General features: G+C 38.5%; 2 protein-coding genes across 7 annotated transcripts; one reads left to right on the forward strand and one right to left on the reverse strand.

Annotated features, from left to right (window-relative positions):
* The first annotated feature begins 567 nt into the window (after positions 1-567).
* Positions 568-12,498, forward strand: LOC105700604 (extensin). 6 transcript variants are annotated; one of them, XM_023431808.1, is made up of 17 exons: positions 568-658; positions 775-874; positions 1,343-1,456; positions 1,532-1,667; positions 1,828-1,941; positions 2,025-2,146; positions 2,231-2,427; positions 2,499-2,656; positions 2,734-2,799; positions 2,875-3,032; positions 3,103-4,050; positions 4,149-4,376; positions 4,499-4,551; positions 7,796-7,905; positions 9,769-9,813; positions 10,046-10,240; positions 10,877-12,498. In XM_023431808.1, the coding sequence occupies exons 3-17, from the start codon at positions 1,370-1,372 to the stop codon at positions 11,149-11,151; spliced, it is 2,892 nt and encodes a 963-aa protein (XP_023287576.1). In that variant the 5' UTR covers positions 568-658; positions 775-874; positions 1,343-1,369; the 3' UTR covers positions 11,152-12,498. The 6 variants fall into 6 exon arrangements, 5 of the variants coding, with proteins under 5 accessions (XP_023287576.1, XP_012282033.1, XP_012282036.1 ...); XM_012426610.2 differs by having other exon boundaries at positions 7,799-7,905; XM_012426609.2 differs by lacking the exon at positions 775-874 and having other exon boundaries at positions 574-658.
* Positions 12,499-12,631: 133 nt separating this feature from the next.
* LOC105700605 (neprilysin-2) lies at positions 12,632-16,696 on the reverse strand. The gene is made up of 12 exons (XM_012426614.2): positions 16,500-16,696; positions 15,796-16,047; positions 15,357-15,577; positions 15,072-15,248; positions 14,723-14,934; positions 14,483-14,614; positions 14,079-14,219; positions 13,930-14,014; positions 13,637-13,844; positions 13,202-13,434; positions 12,976-13,084; positions 12,632-12,880 (listed from the first exon to the last, which is right to left on the reverse strand). The coding sequence occupies exons 1-12, from the start codon at positions 16,603-16,605 to the stop codon at positions 12,702-12,704; spliced, it is 2,055 nt and encodes a 684-aa protein (XP_012282037.1). The 5' UTR covers positions 16,606-16,696; the 3' UTR covers positions 12,632-12,701.
* Between the last annotated feature and the right edge of the window lie 1,649 nt (positions 16,697-18,345).

The following is an 18,345-nucleotide window of genomic DNA, read 5'->3' on the forward strand; positions in this document are numbered from 1 at the left end:
TTAGGAGATTGCCATAATGGTAAGCCACCACCGCAACTGCCGCATGGTATTACCATCACGAATACGTGAGCCGCCAACGGCAACTGGTAAATGGCACAGCCATCGCGATTGCGCGAGCCCCTACCAGAAATTCGTTGCGCCGCCCTTGGGGGTAAAAAACGGTGAAAGCTAACGTAGGAAATCAGAAGGCAGCACACGGTGCGATCGCGCGACTCTGCCCGTGAGCAATCTCCCAACTCATCTCTGGGTGCACTCAAAGTGGCGCTACTGCATTGCAAAGTGCACCTTGCACGACTGCACAAAAAAAGTTCAGTATACTTAGCATTTCACATTCAATATGTTTGTTTATTAATATTTATTATGTCTTCCGTGAATGCCCAGTATGGAATATAGATGGAGATGTGCGCTTTTTAGTCGCTTTTCTATTCAATTATTTGCTCCTTAAGCGAAACTCAAATTATTACCCGGTTCACTCGACGGAGGAGCCACTGTCGTGAGAATCTGGACCTTCAAATTTTACTCAATGTTTGGCTTTCTAACAAACTGTTATCTGAATTCAAGATGACACTGATCTGAACACATCTAAATTTATGGATAAAATGCTAGTTGTAACATATATTTCATCGTCCAACTGTAATAATTGTCCCATTATTCTTAGGTAATGTGTGAATGATGAGATCTAAAATAGAGAAAAATAGATAGATTAGTGAACTGCGTGGGTGTTTATCCTTTTGTGTTATTACATTGTTAATGTTGTGTAAAAAAAAATCGCAGTGGCGGAGTTAACCTCACTTGTGACCAGTTCATGTCTGCCACACACTTCCTTTTCTGAGTGATGGCAAAAGATAAATATGCGGACATATTTAAGAAGCTTGTAAGTTAATTAATTATAGAAACGGGAGGACTTTTTATTTTACATTTATTGATTTTATCGCTGTCAAACTTTTCAATTATGAGTCTGTCAGTATGCTCAATGACATTTCTAGCACGTAGTTAATTCTGAATTTTATCTAAATTCCGATTCTAATTAAATTTCCGAATGTAATTGAATTTGTGATTTAATGTAATTGTAATGTTCATGATACCTGTGTACGGTGTACTTTAGTTACTTTGGTTCATTTCTTTGATTTTCAAATATAATTGGTAAACTAGAGAGCTGTAGTACATTTTTTGTAGACTCTTGTTATTTTAGTTGTTATCGTTTGAGTGCATTAGGATGTTGAAAGATGTACTAATAAAGATTAATTGAATAATTCTTTTGAATGTCATTAATTACAAATAGTTACGAGTACTTATGTAAACCATGTGAAAGATAAAATTATCATTGGCATGTTTTCTTCAGACAAATACAAAAGTTAAGTAGCTGGCTATGAAAGACGGTACATTTAATAAAGGGAGAATACGATTAACGATCATGGCTAAAGGAAAGTTACGTGGCTCAGAGCCAAACAATAAGGTAAATACCGATATAACTCGAGAAATGATTTACATTTTCTTTCATATGAATAAAAATTGTTTGCTTGAATGTTAGATGCCTCCATCATCTAATGGTGGATTCAAAGGCGCAGAGACATACACAACGGAGTTTGAAATTAATGAAACGCCACCAAGTGCTAGGACATTGCTTACGAAAGGTTACATCCAAGATGAAATTAATAACTTTTCAGGTAGGAATTAATAATTTTATGGATTGATTAGTTTTTATAGTACTTTTGATAATGTAATTGTGTAGATAAGCTATTTAGCAATAATGTGTGCATTGTATGTGCTATGTAATTGTTCTTGACAGTGACCAAAAAAACAATGATTATTTATTTATGCACTTAGGAGCAACAGTTTCTACACGTGGTCGTTTTATGACAGAACAAGAAAAGTTACGTTGTCCAAATGAGCGTCCGTTGTACCTTTATGTGCAAGGACACACAAAACATAATATTGATTGTACGTTTTCATGGATTTGAAGTAATTTCCAATTCCTCCCTAATATATTAATATCTTTTTAAATATTACTTTTCAATTTTTAGTGGCTGTGGAGAAAATTAATGAAATCATAAAGACTGAACATCAGAGTTCTTTGAATAGACCAAGCAGATTTACTAATGCACCTCCACCTCTCATGAGTTTACATTCCGGTGTTCCAACTGTTGTAAGCTACTTCTTTTTTGTATCGAGTATCAGAATTTAAGCGGTCTGTTCTATAATATTCAACGTGATTTTAATTTAAAATCAGGAGAAGATCTGTATTGGCATAGAAAATGCACCGCAAGGGTTTGATTTAAGAGGTCGCATTGTTGGCACTGGTGGTGCAAATTTATTATATATTAGAGGAGAAACTGGTGCAACTGTAACATTGAGGGGACGTGGATCTCAATTTATCGATGCAGTCACAGGAACCGAATCTCCAGAACCATTACATTTATACATTGAGTACGTTATCAAGAAACTGTTTAAAAGCATGATCTTAAATATGTAATACATTTTTCTTTATTAATTTACAGACATCCTAAACCGGAAGCTTTACAAAATGCCAAACAGTTAGCAATTAATTTAATACAGACAATGCAATCAGAGCTTCAGTCTTATATACAGCAACAACCACCACCTGTGCAGTCACAACAAGTTATGGAACAACCACAAATGCAACAAATACAGCAAGGTTTATCTTTTATTCCTGTCTAATGTATTGTCACAAGTGATGAACTATGGTATTTATTATTTTTGTTATATTTGCAGCACAATTTCAAACAATGAATATCGGTGCTTTAGGACAACCTAATGTGGTTACTATTCAACATCAAGGTATAATAAATTGTCTAGTTATACTTCAGTCAAAATATTAATAAATTGTATAATATATACTTATTTTCATTTCAGATATTATACAGCATCCACAAAGTAGCGTAGTTACATTGCCAGCTACAATTTTAACAGCAACTGTAGCTAGTCCACCTGGACCAGGAGTGACGGTTCCTCCTCCAGGAGTTCATATCCCAGCACATTCAGGGCCTTTAGTACCAGCAGGACAGGGCCAGGTATTTTTTCGCATTGACCTTTTGCAATATTTGATTAGTAACATTACTAGTACAAAAATTAATCTTTCAGGAGATGCAAACATTTATGACTCCACCTCCGGTCGGTCAGGTACAACTGATAGGTCCACCTCCAGCAGTGAGCCAGGTTCAATATCAAATTCATTCGGGCCAGCCGGTGCAAATTCAGGGAATCCAAGTCCCGCCGTCACAGTCGTCTCCTCAACCTGTAGCTCAGATGTACGTAATGAGTCAGCCACCGCCGCAGAGTCCCACTTCACAAAATTTCATATCGAGTAGCAGCGTACCAGTCAGTGGAGCAGTGTCATACGTATACACGCAACCTAATATACAAAGGCCACCTACACCTTCCCATGGAGTTATCGAGACAGTTAACGTTAATCTACAGCAGCCTCCACCGTCAGCTCCGATCAACATAACGCAACAACCACCTCCTCCATTGCTCCATTTACATTTCCCACCCCCTAACTTCCCTCCAAACCAACCACCTCCCCCGCTACCGCAAACGTACCAGATACAGTACCAACAAGTACAAGGACCTGGATCGCAAGCTCAGACACAATTCGTGCTGCAGCCTGGAGAGCACATGGTGTCGCAACAGCTATCAAATCAGGATGCTTCTCCTACTGTAGCGCAGCATGTTATGCCCCCTCAGTTCGAAGGGCAGCCTCCACCCCAGTTTCACCTTCAAGTGCCACCTCCGTCTGCGCCAACGTTTTTGGTACCCAATTCTCAGTCTCCGCATCATCCTCATCCACCTCCTTCACCTCAAGCTGGTGAAATGCATCACCAGGAAATGCCAGCGGATCATGGTCCGCCTCCACAACCTGTACCTCCTCCACAGATGGTACCTCCGCCTGTGGTTGGTCAAATGCCAAATTCTATGAATATCTTGACAAGTGTTCCTCCTCCGACGCAAGTGCCACCTCCGCAAGCGGCTCCGTGGCTTTACCACGCTCCACAGTCGCAACAATTGCAACAATCTCAAGGACAGATTCAGGTACCGTTTACTGCAATTAGATTGACCCGATTCAATGTGAACGGATTGAAAACTTTCGAAGATATGTATAGCGTATTATACAAATGTTCCTGTCACAGGTGCAGATGCCACCGTCTGGTGTTCCCCTGCACACTGCACCTCCACCTCCGCAGATGCAAGCTCAAATCCAGTATCATACTCAGCAAATACAATATCAGAATGGCCAAATGCAGGCGCAGGTTCATTATGGGGTTCAACCTCCACTTCCACCGCATCAACAGGATGCACCTGAACAACAGAGGGGTCATGGTGTTAAGCGCAGATTTTCGGACTTGGATGCACCACAGGTCAATATCAAAGAAATATTAAAATACTTCCCCGTTAACTTGAGTTTTTAGTGTATGTTACGCTTCTGTGTGTACTACTTGTTAAAATAAGCTCCCTTATAAATATTTGATTTGTTCTACAGGAAGCACCACCGTATCAGTGTGGTCCGCAGCCCGCCCAACGTCACGGAACCGGGTATGTACATTAGAAATTACTTACAACAGTTCAAAATCCGTGATTATTAATCACATTCAGGAATCAAGGAAGGTATACTTATCAAAGCTACTTTTTCCGAGAAACTTGTTATATAGGTAATCTAGGTAGCGCTGATAACGTAACGTGACGCACATTTTAAGTAACGAGTGTGCGTGAAATTGCAAAGTGTACCGTGTTTAAGAAAGACAAAGCCAACGCTTGACGCAGACATTATTTTTACAGAAGAGAGATGCGTATCCTAAGTGCGCGAGCAAAGAATATCAAGAGCATAGAGTTGTAGTGTTGATAAGCGAGACCTAGACAAACTCCATTAGCCTTTTATTGCTTTGAGTCTATGTAAAAATGACACTCTTTAGTAACTTACTGTTTGTATTTATCGTTCACAAGGTTCCTAGGGGAGTTTCTCTAGACTCAGTAAGGAATGATGAAGCGTTTATAATTTTTTACAGAAAAATTTCCTCCAATCGGTCCGAAAATCCAGTTGTCAAGACAAGCGTGTCGAGTATCAAGACAAACGAGCGAATATTACAAAAGCTGCCGAAATCCGTGGAGTCCTAGTATTGTCTTAAAACGAACGTTGACTGAAAATGCGACTTTTTTTTTGCAGAATTGTCCCTTTAGCGAGCTGGAGTTAAGTGAGCTCTTGACTTTATAAAAATCTATTCCTCAGTTTGATAGCTTTAACAAAAGGGATGTCCTAATCAATTCGGGATTTAACGACATAGAAGCGATGTGCCAAGCTAGATGCAAAGAGCGCACCTGAAACTATTTTTAGCAGTTTACGTATTCTTTGCACGCAAATGACTGTAACGGGTTTGTGGATAATTTGGAAATGATACGAACTATTGATACAAGAGTAAGGAAATGTATGTTGAAAAATATATAGGGAGTGTTTATATATTTGTCAGGGTATCAAGGAGAATACTGAAATACGTTGTAGTTAGTCTCTTTGCGTTTAGTATAGCATTGATCTTCTGATTAGATCGAAATCGCCAAGATTGATTTCGAGAAATGAAAACCGAGAAGTTGCGATTTTTTACAGTTGCCGGTGTAATCCAGTGTTTACAACTTAGCGGCTGTTAATGCGTTTGGCATTGCGCTTCGAGACATCCCAATGATGTTTGCTCTTTATTCCCCGCTACTTTTTAGTTCATTAATTGGCTTTACATTCAAACAGTCGGAGCTGTCGCAGCGCTATGTCGAATTTGCTTTGCGAAAATGAAGCCGATTGATATAGATTTTGCCGGAAGATGATATGACGGTGTACAATACTTAAGTGTAGGTATAAATGCAAGTACGATTCAATATACTCCAACGTAATTTGATTTCCGAATAGTTTTTAATTTGTAAAAAACATGCCCAAACCGTTTCTAAGTAATCCCATTATTTATAGATAAAACATATTGAAAATGTATTCTATCGTTAAACCTTCGTGTGGATTATACTGAACTACGTGCTTGCAAAGCAGTTAACACTAAGTTTTTTTTTTTCTTATATAACATAAGGCTACACAGCTTTTGTCGCTTAAAAATACTTAACTCCGCAATGTGAGTCGATTCAAAGGCTTTTAAGAATAACAGCCAGAAACAACTAAAGAACTAATTCATTGAGTTATTACTCATACAACATGCAAGATGGGACATAGTACCGAAGCTACAAATTATTGTACTTCTTTTCGTTGTACTCCGTGACATTGGGATGATAATGATGACTACCTAATTATACTTTACTTCACTTCTAATTTATTTCCATAGGAAAGCTTCCGATACTTAAAAGATACTTGAATAACGATTCCCATGTAAGTAAAAACGTAATTCCAAAGTCACGTGTAGATAATTTGCATAATTGTATTCGGCTACTGACCCTTTATGTCCCGATTGGCTTGTAGGTCCGAGATGATAGATTTCGCGCAAAGCCTTTCCCTGAAAGTATAAATAAGTAATTTTTAATATTTTGTTCATTAGCATGTTAATTTTAGAACGAGGTAATGGGGACAATACCTCTCGCGTATGTGTACTTTCCAAAGAGTGGAAACAAAACGTGTTGAACTAAAACGATAAGTCGTAGAAGGAAAACACGATAGAAAGTGGTAAGCTCTCTCTTTCTATCGGGTTTTTATATACCACGATCTATCGTATAAAGTCACATCCCATACATTATGACATTTAAAGAACATTCGTCAAACGTTTCTGAGCAAAACATTGACACACCAAGGAAAAAATTTCTTTGATTCAAAGAAAATGATTTCTTAAAACATGCTCACGTGGGTCAAATAACAGCGTTTTGGTAGAAAGAACATGTAATTACCCCAAAGGAATATTTATTCTTCATTGAAACAAATGATAATATTCTGCAAGTTTCTTTCAAACCTGTTTAATTGCAACAAATAACGATGAATATTCCGCTCAATCTATCGAAAGAAATGGTTTCTTAGGTATGCCGACATATTTAATTTCCTTGAACCGAGGAGAAAATGTCTAAATAAAAAAGAAAATTATTTCTCCGTCAAGGAAATGATTTCTTCGAGGGGAGTTAAAGAAATGAAGCCTATAGTTCCGATTTCAAGTTCTATTTTAAGATATGAAGTATGAAGTTAATGCGATGCATCGTAGTTAAGCATTCAGTATTATCGAGGCAAAGACTATATTTCTTTGATTTTGTGCCATCATTCCTTTAACTTCGTTCAAGGAAATAATTTCCCCGAATGAGGAACAATTTTCTCTTAGTATACTATGCATAGATAGGATATCATCTTGCCATTTGTTTAATAAGAATTCGGGCCATAAAGGGTTAACCTTTTGAGTGCGGAGCGCTAGAGGGATAAGCGATCGACATGGACGACACGCAACCGGAGAATCCCTGGGGACGGAATATCTTCGTCCGTCTCTTTTCGCAGGACGTTAATCCATAATTCACGGTGATATCGTTCCTCACCCGCGTGCATGCGTCCACGGTCTACGGCGGTGTCGTTCCCAGGACGCACATCTGCGTCCACGGCACTCAATCGGTTAAGGTGTTAGATGTTTCCTCTTCGTCAAGGTAGACAATCCGAAGCAACGTTAGGACGATACATGTCATCGATTACAGTCCGGCGCATCCTGATTGACTTTCATTTCAGAAGTGTCCATGGGTCGATCGCGTTGCTTTTTGACATACTACTTGCGATTTAGTACCGCCCCTGGTTGTCACCGTTTAATTAATGGACTCTACTGAATTGTTAAAGCAGAGACGGTGACCGGCATCAGCAGGTCCTGCGAGGTCTGTCCTCAGGAGGTGCGGGTGGTCCAACTCGTGGCGATCGAAAGAAGCTGCTTATGCCACCTCCACACGCAGGTCTGTAGCTAAGAGTATTTTGAGGGAAGAGTGCCGGGTACCTCGGATCGTCTTTACTTCGTATCTCAGAATCTTGAAGTCCTGTCTCGCATTAAAGGGTTCCCCTGTTAAAGTCGGAAAGGAAAAAAGGATGCGACGTGAAATTCACATTTTCCCTCCGCGACGATTGCGATTGGAAATAACGATTGTGATTTTTATGTTAAGTCGGGGCTAACCATATAAGAGATTCGCCTTAAAGTATCAAGATTGATTCGCAGAGTAGTTTAAGGGGATGTGAATGTGGCATCCGAAGGGTGAATCGCTCGTGAAACTTTCCGCCGAACTGGGTGTACCGAATCGTTTCAAACTTTATAGAGTGAATTTGGAGGCTATAAGGAAGGTCCTGATGCCCATGAAATTTCCTTTTTTATAAACAATCTTTAACATTTCTATAGACAAACGTCTAGACAATCGATAGTTTATATTGTTAAGTTTGAAACGATTCGTTGGGCTCTGTTCGGACGAAAGTTTCATAAATGAAACCCCTTTGACGCCACTTTCGCATCACTTTAACGGATACTTTCTTGGTACTTCTTGTACCTTCCAGAATTGTTAATGAATTATTGACAACGTTGTTGTGAACAATAGGTCAACCTGAGCATTTTTTGTACCTTCAATCGACTTTCCACGGTAGTCCGATTTCTAGGTAATTAGGGAAATTACTGATATTGATTACCTATTGATTGAGAAAGATGACTTACTTTATGGTGGAATGCACTGCAGGGTTTCTATATTAACAACGAGTGGCGTCGATATCATAGACTGAAATGGTTTCGTATATTTTATTGCAATTATTTCCATCGTCCTGAGAACGCTATGTATTGCTCACGTTTCTTTTAGATGTATAAATCGCGAGATTCGACATTTTTCACATTTTTGGAAGCATCTGCAGTTATGACAAAAGATTCTATTCCCTGAGTTGGCACCTAGCATTGTTTCCCGATACTCTTAGACTGTAGTGTACATCATGTAGTTAATGAACTTGACAAAGAAAATTGTGTCTGCAGTTATGACTGCGTATTTGGGATTTATTTATATGCCATGTATGTTTTTACTGACTGCAACAATTACCCGATCCAGTTTCAAGAGGCAGTCTCCGAGTACGGATATTACTTTCGCTGTTAAACGTTATATCTACGTACATTTGTTTTAACTACTTGCAGGAATTCACTTTTTTCAATGTAGACGTAGTTCGAGGTTCAAATTCCCAGTTTGTTAGCATCAGAGAAAGAGCGGAGGCTGATGTCAAGTAATCTCTATTACTAGATATACGTACTTATGCTTTTTTATATTTTAGCGAAATTTCTCTTTGTCCTCGTATTTGTTTCCCCGACCCAACGTAGAAGAGATATCGAGGTTAGTGGGCCAGTAAAATTAATCAAACGATGTTATGAAAGTAACGTCGAATATCTATTTTCTAGGATCGTCCAGAATTTGAGATTATTTGTAAATAGATTTCAGTCATCGACAGGGAACAATTAATTCAATGCCAAAGTGAAAAACAAAAAAAAGAATGGGTCCATTGGAAGATTCCTTTGGACTACGCAGCGCGGGATTTGTTCCTTTGGAAAACCTCGTTTATTATTATTTTTCATATTTTCAGATTATGCATGTCCGACATAAGTTTGACGAAATCAATCGATAGCAAACCTACCGTCCAGAAGCTGTGCAGCCTACTTTCGTGTAATCACTCCAATGTTTCATATAATGTCGACAATGTTGTCCCTTTTTCAGCGAATATCTTTCGTTTTATTGTGCCACAGCTATATTATTTGTTGTTTCTTGATCCATTTAATTATAGCGGTGTTGGTTTTTATCGTGCAGGTGAGAAGCGCAATGCTGAACAGAAATCAGCCGAACGAAATCTAGGTAAGTACTGAGAACATTAACATTTTGTATGTAATTCTAGTCGGGATTAGATTAATTATTCCTGTCACCGTTGATATATAATGAGTTCTGATAACCATTTCATATTTATGTCTTTAAAAATGTAAAGGAAGTTTACATTTTTATGTTTTAATGCTTAAGGGTGTTGTTTTTATGCTCATGATTCTGACGTTTAGATTCGACATATGTTTGATAGGTTTTTTATACTTTTCAGGCAACGAGCAAAATTCAGGTGGAGATCCCGGAGGTATTCCTCCAGGTCCTCCGCCTCCGGCGCCTTGGCACACCCATCATGTCAGGACTCCTTGGGGTAGACCACCTCCAGCTCCTAGGGATGGTGAACATCAGCATTCGTATTTAGCACCGCCACCCATGAATGTTCCACCGCCACAAATTAGACCAATGAGAGGTAATTGCATTTTTAAATACTTTCTCAATTCCCCAATAAATTAGAAAAAGTGCAATAGAAATGCTGATTTACTCAAGCCATGGATATTTTGTCAAAGAAAATTCAGATAGCTTCGTTGAAATTGATTTTAAACGATCCTTCTCGTCCTAAATGTTAGGTATTTATTTTATAACTGACATAACTTGGGAAAAGCAGGAACGTTTCATACAAATATTGAGCTTTTCAGTTAAGAGGATGTGAAAGTGGCATCCTAGGGATCGATCGTTCATGAAACTTTTCGCTGAACAGGGTGTACCGAATCGTTTCAAGCTTTATAATATGAATATGGAGTCCATAAAGAAGTCACTGACACTCATGAAACTTCATTTCTTTTGGAGAATTTTAAAAATACCCATAAACAAATTTTTGAAGAATTGAAATTTCATGAGTTTCAGGACCTTCCTTATAATCTCCGCATTCGAGTAGCAGAGTTTAAAACGATTCGGTGAACCCAATTCGAAGTAAAGTTTCATAAACAAAAGCTCTTCGACGCCACTTTCTCGTCACCTTAATGCGCAATCATTCATGAAAGCTGAAATTGTTCGGCTATTGCAGTGTCTCTCTTGTCGCCATATATTTAAGCCGTAATCTTTACAGGTCAGGCGGAAGATAATCGAGCTTCTGGGAATATTCAAGGCACGATGTTGGAACACCAAATGAATGTCGAATACAACCAGATGCCCTTGTACACCATGAAACCCCCGCCCTACAATTCGCTCCCCCTGATGCAGTCCATTTGCAATCCACCGCCACCTCCACCACCGCATCATCAACAGCGTCCACAGCATCCATCGCAAAACCTGCAACACTATCAAGTTCCTATCTCTCAGGCTTACCAACCACCGGCCTCTTGCCCCCCGTGGATGAATTGAGGTGACTTCTCGGTTGCACGTCTCACTTGATTACCTGAGGGTATCATCGATACCCGGAGCGAGGTCGCTGAACACTGTAAATTGTCCCATTGAATTAAGGGTTGAACCATTTACTTAAAGTGGCAGGTTGGAATATAGATAGTTAACTGCTCGAACGAACTCTTCCGTGTGAAATCGCTTTCTTTCGAGTGATAGTTGTTCGTTAGCTCGTCCGAGTGATTGATAGTTGGCGATCGTATATACACAGGTCGAGAGATGACCCTTTGGTCACAGGGTGTGATCGTTAAATTCCAATTCCGTCAATTTTATCGGAGATTGTGATACTTTTTCCGCGTCGTTTTGTCCATACTTCTTTTATTAGGGATGGTCAGGTTTTTCGTTTCGACCGGGAATCAGGCTGGAAGAACTCGAGCAATAATAGATCTTGCGTTTACATAATTATGGTAGTGATGATTGAGTCGCAGAAGTAACCAATTAATGGAATATTTTTGTTCAACAGTCCACTACTTATTCGCGAAATAATGTTGAAAGGCGATTTTCAAGTTATAAGAAAATGTGGATCGAATTACAGGCATATATTGTTCAACAGCCATTATGTATACACCTTGAACATGATAACATCTAGAAGACAACGAAGAGGGGGTGTGAGGAAAGGTATCTTTTTCGATACTTGCGTCCCTAATGACGAATCCTTTTAACAAGTATATAAATACCTTAATTTATCTTCACGAATAAACATGTATACAATTTAATGGCAATTAACGATTACTATTGAAGCTCACTTTATACGTGTATATAGTTATAAAAAGTGAAGTGTTGAACTCCCTACGAAATAGAAAACATGCTTGGTTTCAGTTCGAAACGAAAAGACTAACGGATGTATATAGTAGTTGAATAACTATTCGTTTAATGCTTTAGTTTCAGGGACGTTAATCGTCGAACTTCGCATATCTGCATGCGACAAATCTTTATAAAGTGGCTTACATCTTAAGATTGTCGTCGTTAAAAAAGTGATACGAATTGAGCATTGCACGATTGATGTATTTCCTTGATTAGAGAATTTGTTTCTACAATAAATTTACATTTGCCGGATTCGTCGATACATCGATTACATGAAATGCGATCTGAGTGTCAAGAAAATTGAATATCATTTACAATCTTAATAATGTAATTAGGGGTTGAATACAATATCTGTTTAGTGCAGTACGACATTTCGGCTTGACTTCGGCTGAAGTAATGAAATCATACGTCTTGTTTTCCACATTTTAGGTGCGATAGGGAGGTACGATCGCTATGTGTATTTTGTATAATAAACTCAACGATAATAAAACATTATTTATTTCTTCATACGTCTTGTTCAGTTTGTCACGCGAATGGAAATCTTTCAACGAGAGTTCTATTATTTTCTATGACTTACGAATATTTCTTATTACCACTCAGGTGATGTTTTACATTTGTTATGCTTTTGATTGTTAGTTGGGGCCTTCATTGAATCCATCATTCTTTTTCAAACTTTTAGGAAAGGAATTCAATGCAAATATCCGAATATTTCACACCCACATTGTGCATTTAGGAATGGGATTCATTGGAGTTCCTTCTGCACATTTAAAGTCTTCTGCAAAGTGGCAATTGTGCATTACCATATTGTTATATCGGTCTTTCAAGTGACTGTCGCAATCCGTTGCCACGGATGCTATCCAGAATAGTTGTCTCGTCGAATAGTTTAATCCTGCACATCAATAGGCATATACCGGAGAGTGCAACTTATCACTACTGAGAAAGTTTTTTCGATAAAAAAATTTAATAATAGCACTTTTAGTTTACCTGGAAGAGTCGTATTGCAAGCTTTTGGTGGGTTAGCGTCGAACATGGCTTTGTAAGCGATTTCTGCACCGCCGAGATATGCAAAACTTGGTGCCAATATGTCAGTAGGCTGCACAAAAGAATGATAGTTATAGAATACAATATTTCAACGCGCATTAAATGAATTGTAGGAACATTAGAGTAAAATGTTTTATGGTGATAAAAAGGATTAAATATGCACACGTACTTCAAGTGGACCAACTGAACTGCAGGCTGTACGCAATGAGTATTGTTTTTGTGTTTCGGGTGTCCACCAAGAATTAATTCGCCAATTGTTGTTCCAATCGATGAAGGCACCTTGCCCATACAAATGGTGGCCCATTGCTGCTCCAATTTGCAAACCGACCGCGGCAAAATTTAAGAAATCCAATTCCGATTTTAGACTCAATTTGTATTTGCCTACAGCTCCCGCAGGGATATCTAAAGAAGCATAATTAAGATTATATCCGTCGAGATGAAGAATAATTATAATCTTATCATTGAAGCGTACGAAGCGATTACGCTGGAGAATATTAAACGGCTACTTCCTGGGTTTCAGAGTTTCTCGTTTAAGACTTTCTACTTTTATTACACGTTTGGCGGATTTTCAAAGGAAATGGCGGTGGGTTGATTTACGACTTACAGACTTCGTTTCTGACCCTGTCCGGTGTTACCAGGACTTCCCTTGCAGCGAAAGGTTTCTTAAAAATCGCTGAAACTTCGGAACTCTCATTTTTACGGAAAAGGTATTGATTCCGTGGACGACCCAATTGAAGATAGTAGCGATCCACTAAGAAATGATTCAGCTCACGAAAGAGCACAAGTATGGCCTCTGGTTTGCTAAACTGAAGCTGCAATTTGCATAAGTACACATTTAGTAAAGCTTTCGTTTTATCCTGCCTTGCCTTTAACTTTCTTTTTCTTTCTAATACATACACGGTCATAGTAGTTGTCGTCGAATATGCCTTCCTCATATACGTTCACAAAAGTCGTTCTGTCCGACTTTTTCTTGGCCTGCAATCTGAGCGAATGTTTTTGAGTAATCATAGATGGATTGTTTAAAAAAACTCAAATAATCATCTTACTGGGTTGGATGATCCATCCATGGAACTGTCTGAAATAACTGATGAGCCTGTTGGGCTATATCATTTTGGACGTCAGTCACCTTCCTCTTTATTTCATATCCTGATAGCCTGGCCACCATCATGTCTAGGGCTTTTCCAAAGCTGAAAATAAACCCGAAATACCATAATGAAAAGACCTAATTAATAATTAATAGATTATCTGTTTTACAATTATGATGATATTAAAAAACTGTATGAAGCTGTAGATGTGTAGATCAGCTGAGGGCCATGGACTTATTTGAGAATCTCTTCATTTTGATAATAGAGTGCGACTGATTTCGTTAAATCGTTATCAAATTACGTAGGCTATATTTAATTGAATTTCATTAATTTTAATTCTATGTACTGAGTTAATAAAAACTCACACGGACGTAATAGTTGCGAAGCAAATATTATGGACTTGGGATCGAGTTTTAGAAAGTGCCAGCGGCATTAGAGGTCTAGTTTTCGAAAAGAGGTCATCGATAATTGATAACATTGCATAGTTGGCCAGTACCCTGAAAAGTGTCCGACATTAGTTGACATTAATAATCTTATTGAATGACTTTAAGATTTATAAGGTGGTTCACATATATATTAATCGTGCCATGTTAAAATAGAAATACCTTTTGCTTGTCTTCTTAAGGAGACCGTCAATCTGCGAGAGGAAACAAATTTCTGCTATAACGCAGTTCCTGTCTGACAAATAATTCGCTTGATCTTTCGTTAACATGGACCTTATATAGTCCATCCAATCTACGATAGGATAATCCTTCTGCAATTGCGCTATCGTCATCTCTTTATATTCAAGTACCGGTGGTTCCATTCCGTGCGTCAACTATAATTTAAATTTCTTTAAACACGCATCCACTGGTACGCGATATTTAGTGAAAAGAATTTCTCATCTTGACATTACTCTTTACATTTGGTTTATGTTCAATAAGTAATACTTGTGTCATTTAGGATCAGATTCACCATATATAACTGCTTGCCGAAGTTTACAGCCTGTATAATGTCATCGAAACTAATCGGAGGTCGTCTCTCGTTTTGCGGGGATTCTGATATTTTCTCAGCTATTTGCACGTAATCATCAACTTGATCTTCTCTCTTCATGATGTCATTTTTTCTGAACATCCACTTTGCCCTGTCCACCTTGGAAGTAATTTATATCAACGATATTAATACCCGACTTAATACTCGCGACAGGATTTTTTGTAACTAGGAGAATCTAATTTTTCATTTAGGTGAGAACGATCTCACCGTTAAGGCAATGGTGTCGTTGGGACTCCATGGTTTATCGATGTGGTCGTAATTGATGCCGACATGTATGAACATCCTCGGTAGAAATCCAATTAAACGAGCACACTTGCTGAACTTTTCCCATGTAAAGTGTTCCTCTTGCCAATTATCTTCGATTACTGGCCATCCTCCCAGTCGTCGAAGCACTATTCGGACCGCTTCTAAAGCTTCTTCTGGATGGGCTGAACAATAATGAAACATTCATATTTTGAAGAATAAAAAGCAAATATTGATTTGAGTATCTGTTAATATTCTCCCATTCGCGCAGTGTTGGTAGCTGGTGTTTCTGCATAATAATATTGGAACGATCTTTTCGACAGAATGTGGTGCAGTTTATAAATCAACTGCAAGTATTATTAATAGTTCTATCGCATTTGATTAAAAATATAAGGATACTTACTTTTAAGGCAGCTTTGCCAGAATGTCTTTGCTAAACCAATGGCACGATTTTCCGTTGGATTATAAGGTTGAGCCAATTCTTTTTTAATCGTTTTCCTCAGATCATGAAGACGTTTTGTGAAGGTTGTGGTGGGCATAAAGCCTTCGACTTTTTGTTGTTGTTTCAAACTGTTAAGCTGCTTGGCACATGCAAACTCAAAGAAGTCCTGGCAAGGGTCTTGCTCAACGTCGAGAGAGGTCAGTAGAGACCATGCTAATATTATAATTAAAATTTAGTTAAATGTTACAATAATATACGGACCCGGATGGCTAACGATGCATATGCTGCTAAAACAAATTTTAGATTCAGAGAGTAAAAAATCATTGAAGAGAAACTCGACTATTTCAAAATCTTCACATCGTAATCAGTAATCGCCGTAAAATCTTGTCTACGCGTTCAAGAGTAAAGTTATTAAAAATATCTGACACAATGCTTCGAAATACTCGTGGATCTTATTTTCATGGTATTTGTGTCTTGATTTCTTGTGTCATGGTATACTGCATCATTGACGTTATATCATTAACCCTTTGGCTACTAAGAGCGCCTAAAGGCGGCCGACGTTTGGTCCAATATTGCCTGGACGGTCAGACAAATTTCGCCCATATGTCGAAATGGCTCCGTGTTCAAAGGGTTAATTGTACGTATCGACGTTAACTACAAGTTACCAGCTTCTTCGCATTCGGGTAATTCACAGACGCGGGGTTGCACGGGGTTAAAAAAATGTGAAACAACCAGTGAGCAGAGCAAAATAATGTTTAGAACCCGAGACATGGTGGGAGATACGGTCCTTGTCTTTGGGGAGGATTTTCCCGTACTGGTGCAATCACTTTTCACATCGTTCAATCCCACCTCGAAGCGAGCCCGGTAACTCGTGGTGCTTAATTAGACTCGTTTAAGGAGCGGGACAGGGCTCCAAGCCATAGTTAAATTCCCGTGAAACCGATCATTCGACGGGTACGGTTAATCAAGTGCTCGATTAATTGCGAGCCGATTTTCAGGAACACCTCCTCGTTCAATGCTTTTCAAAGAGCTCGTTATTCTTACCGAGTGTTTCGAGGGTTTGTCGGCATACGTGATTTCATTTAACCGGAATTCAAGGTTCGAAGTACCGGCGTTCGATATCAAGTCCCATTGGGAATCCCCGAAGAAATGAGACATTCTCTATTAACACAAAATATTTGTCATATATCTTCTATATATTTAACGAATATGGTACACTTTGTAAATATTTGCCAGACATTTTAAATGTTTGATTTGAACCATTTACTTTGGAATATTAATTTCATGACATTTCTGTAATATTAACTCCACGTGCTTTCGTAATATTTTCCTTATAGACATACGAAACATTTCGTTTCACTTTAATATAAGTGTTTTTTAAATATTATCCGCCGAATGGGTTATAAAAGTTTCAACAAGATTTAAAATCAAAGTCACATGTTTTGCTACCATAGTAAAATAGCGGAACGAAAGTATTGGAAAAATTTGTCGTGCTTATTGATACCAAATGAAGTGTCGGATAATAAGCGTAAAGTAAGAAATGTATTTTTAATATATGTTAATAAATTATCTATAGCTTGAGATATTTAGCAATGATTACATGGGGGCGATGATTTTTTAGTAATCCTTGAAGTTGCTTCTAAACCCTTCAAAGTCGTCGATATTCCACTCGACGTTCCTTTCCAGTGAGACGAAAATCAATCACCCGATTTAGCCATGGCCGTGTACCAAGGAGGATATTCAGAGCGAGTTCAATCCTAACCAAGATAATTAGTTGAAAATCTTTTTAAACCATGGGAGTGGTCGACAAATTGCTTCCTGGACCTGGGGCAATGTCGCAGACGTGCCCATCGTCGTCTCATCAGCTGGTTGCTGCAACTATTGCATTTAGGAAGGCACGCCGGAAGTTCCCTAAAGACTTTGGTCTTCGACCGGTTACCGAAGGCATCCTAAAGACGAAGGTAGACTACGGCAGCCCTGACAAATATATTAATATTAACCCCAGAACTTATTAATGAGGTATAAACCCACTCCAGCAGGTTCTGAAGCTTCGCTCCTAAACTTAGAATTTGTGTCATTCATCGGTTTTTAAATAGGATTTTTATTAACTAAACTTGAATAAAATTGAATTTGCTCCTGACCATTCACTTTGTTATTAAAAAACGAAGAGGTTCACCTATTAACATTCCCCTTTACTGTTGGCAGGGAAATTTTGTCAGAGAGAAACGAGCGGGGTACTAGATATTTAATATGAGTTATGAGTTAGGGAGTAGGAAAAATGATACATGAGGTCTAGGGGTAATTACATTAGTCGAGAGTTTCGAATGTGGTCGTTAGCTTCCTAATTCGTAAAGGTGCATCGAAATGATATAGAACCATTTCAAATTAGAATTTTAAATTTATTATTAAATTTTGTGCAGCTTGACACGTCGTCAATCCCTGATAAGACGAAGTACCAATCGTCGACAGGTACTTTGTCCCCGAAGAACGGAAGCAACCCTAAGTCCAAGC

Source organism: Orussus abietinus, unplaced genomic scaffold (genome assembly GCF_000612105.2).
Source record: "Orussus abietinus isolate OABI.00-Male unplaced genomic scaffold, Oabi_2.0 scaffold185, whole genome shotgun sequence".
Classification (NCBI taxonomy): Eukaryota; Metazoa; Arthropoda; class Insecta; order Hymenoptera; family Orussidae; genus Orussus; species Orussus abietinus.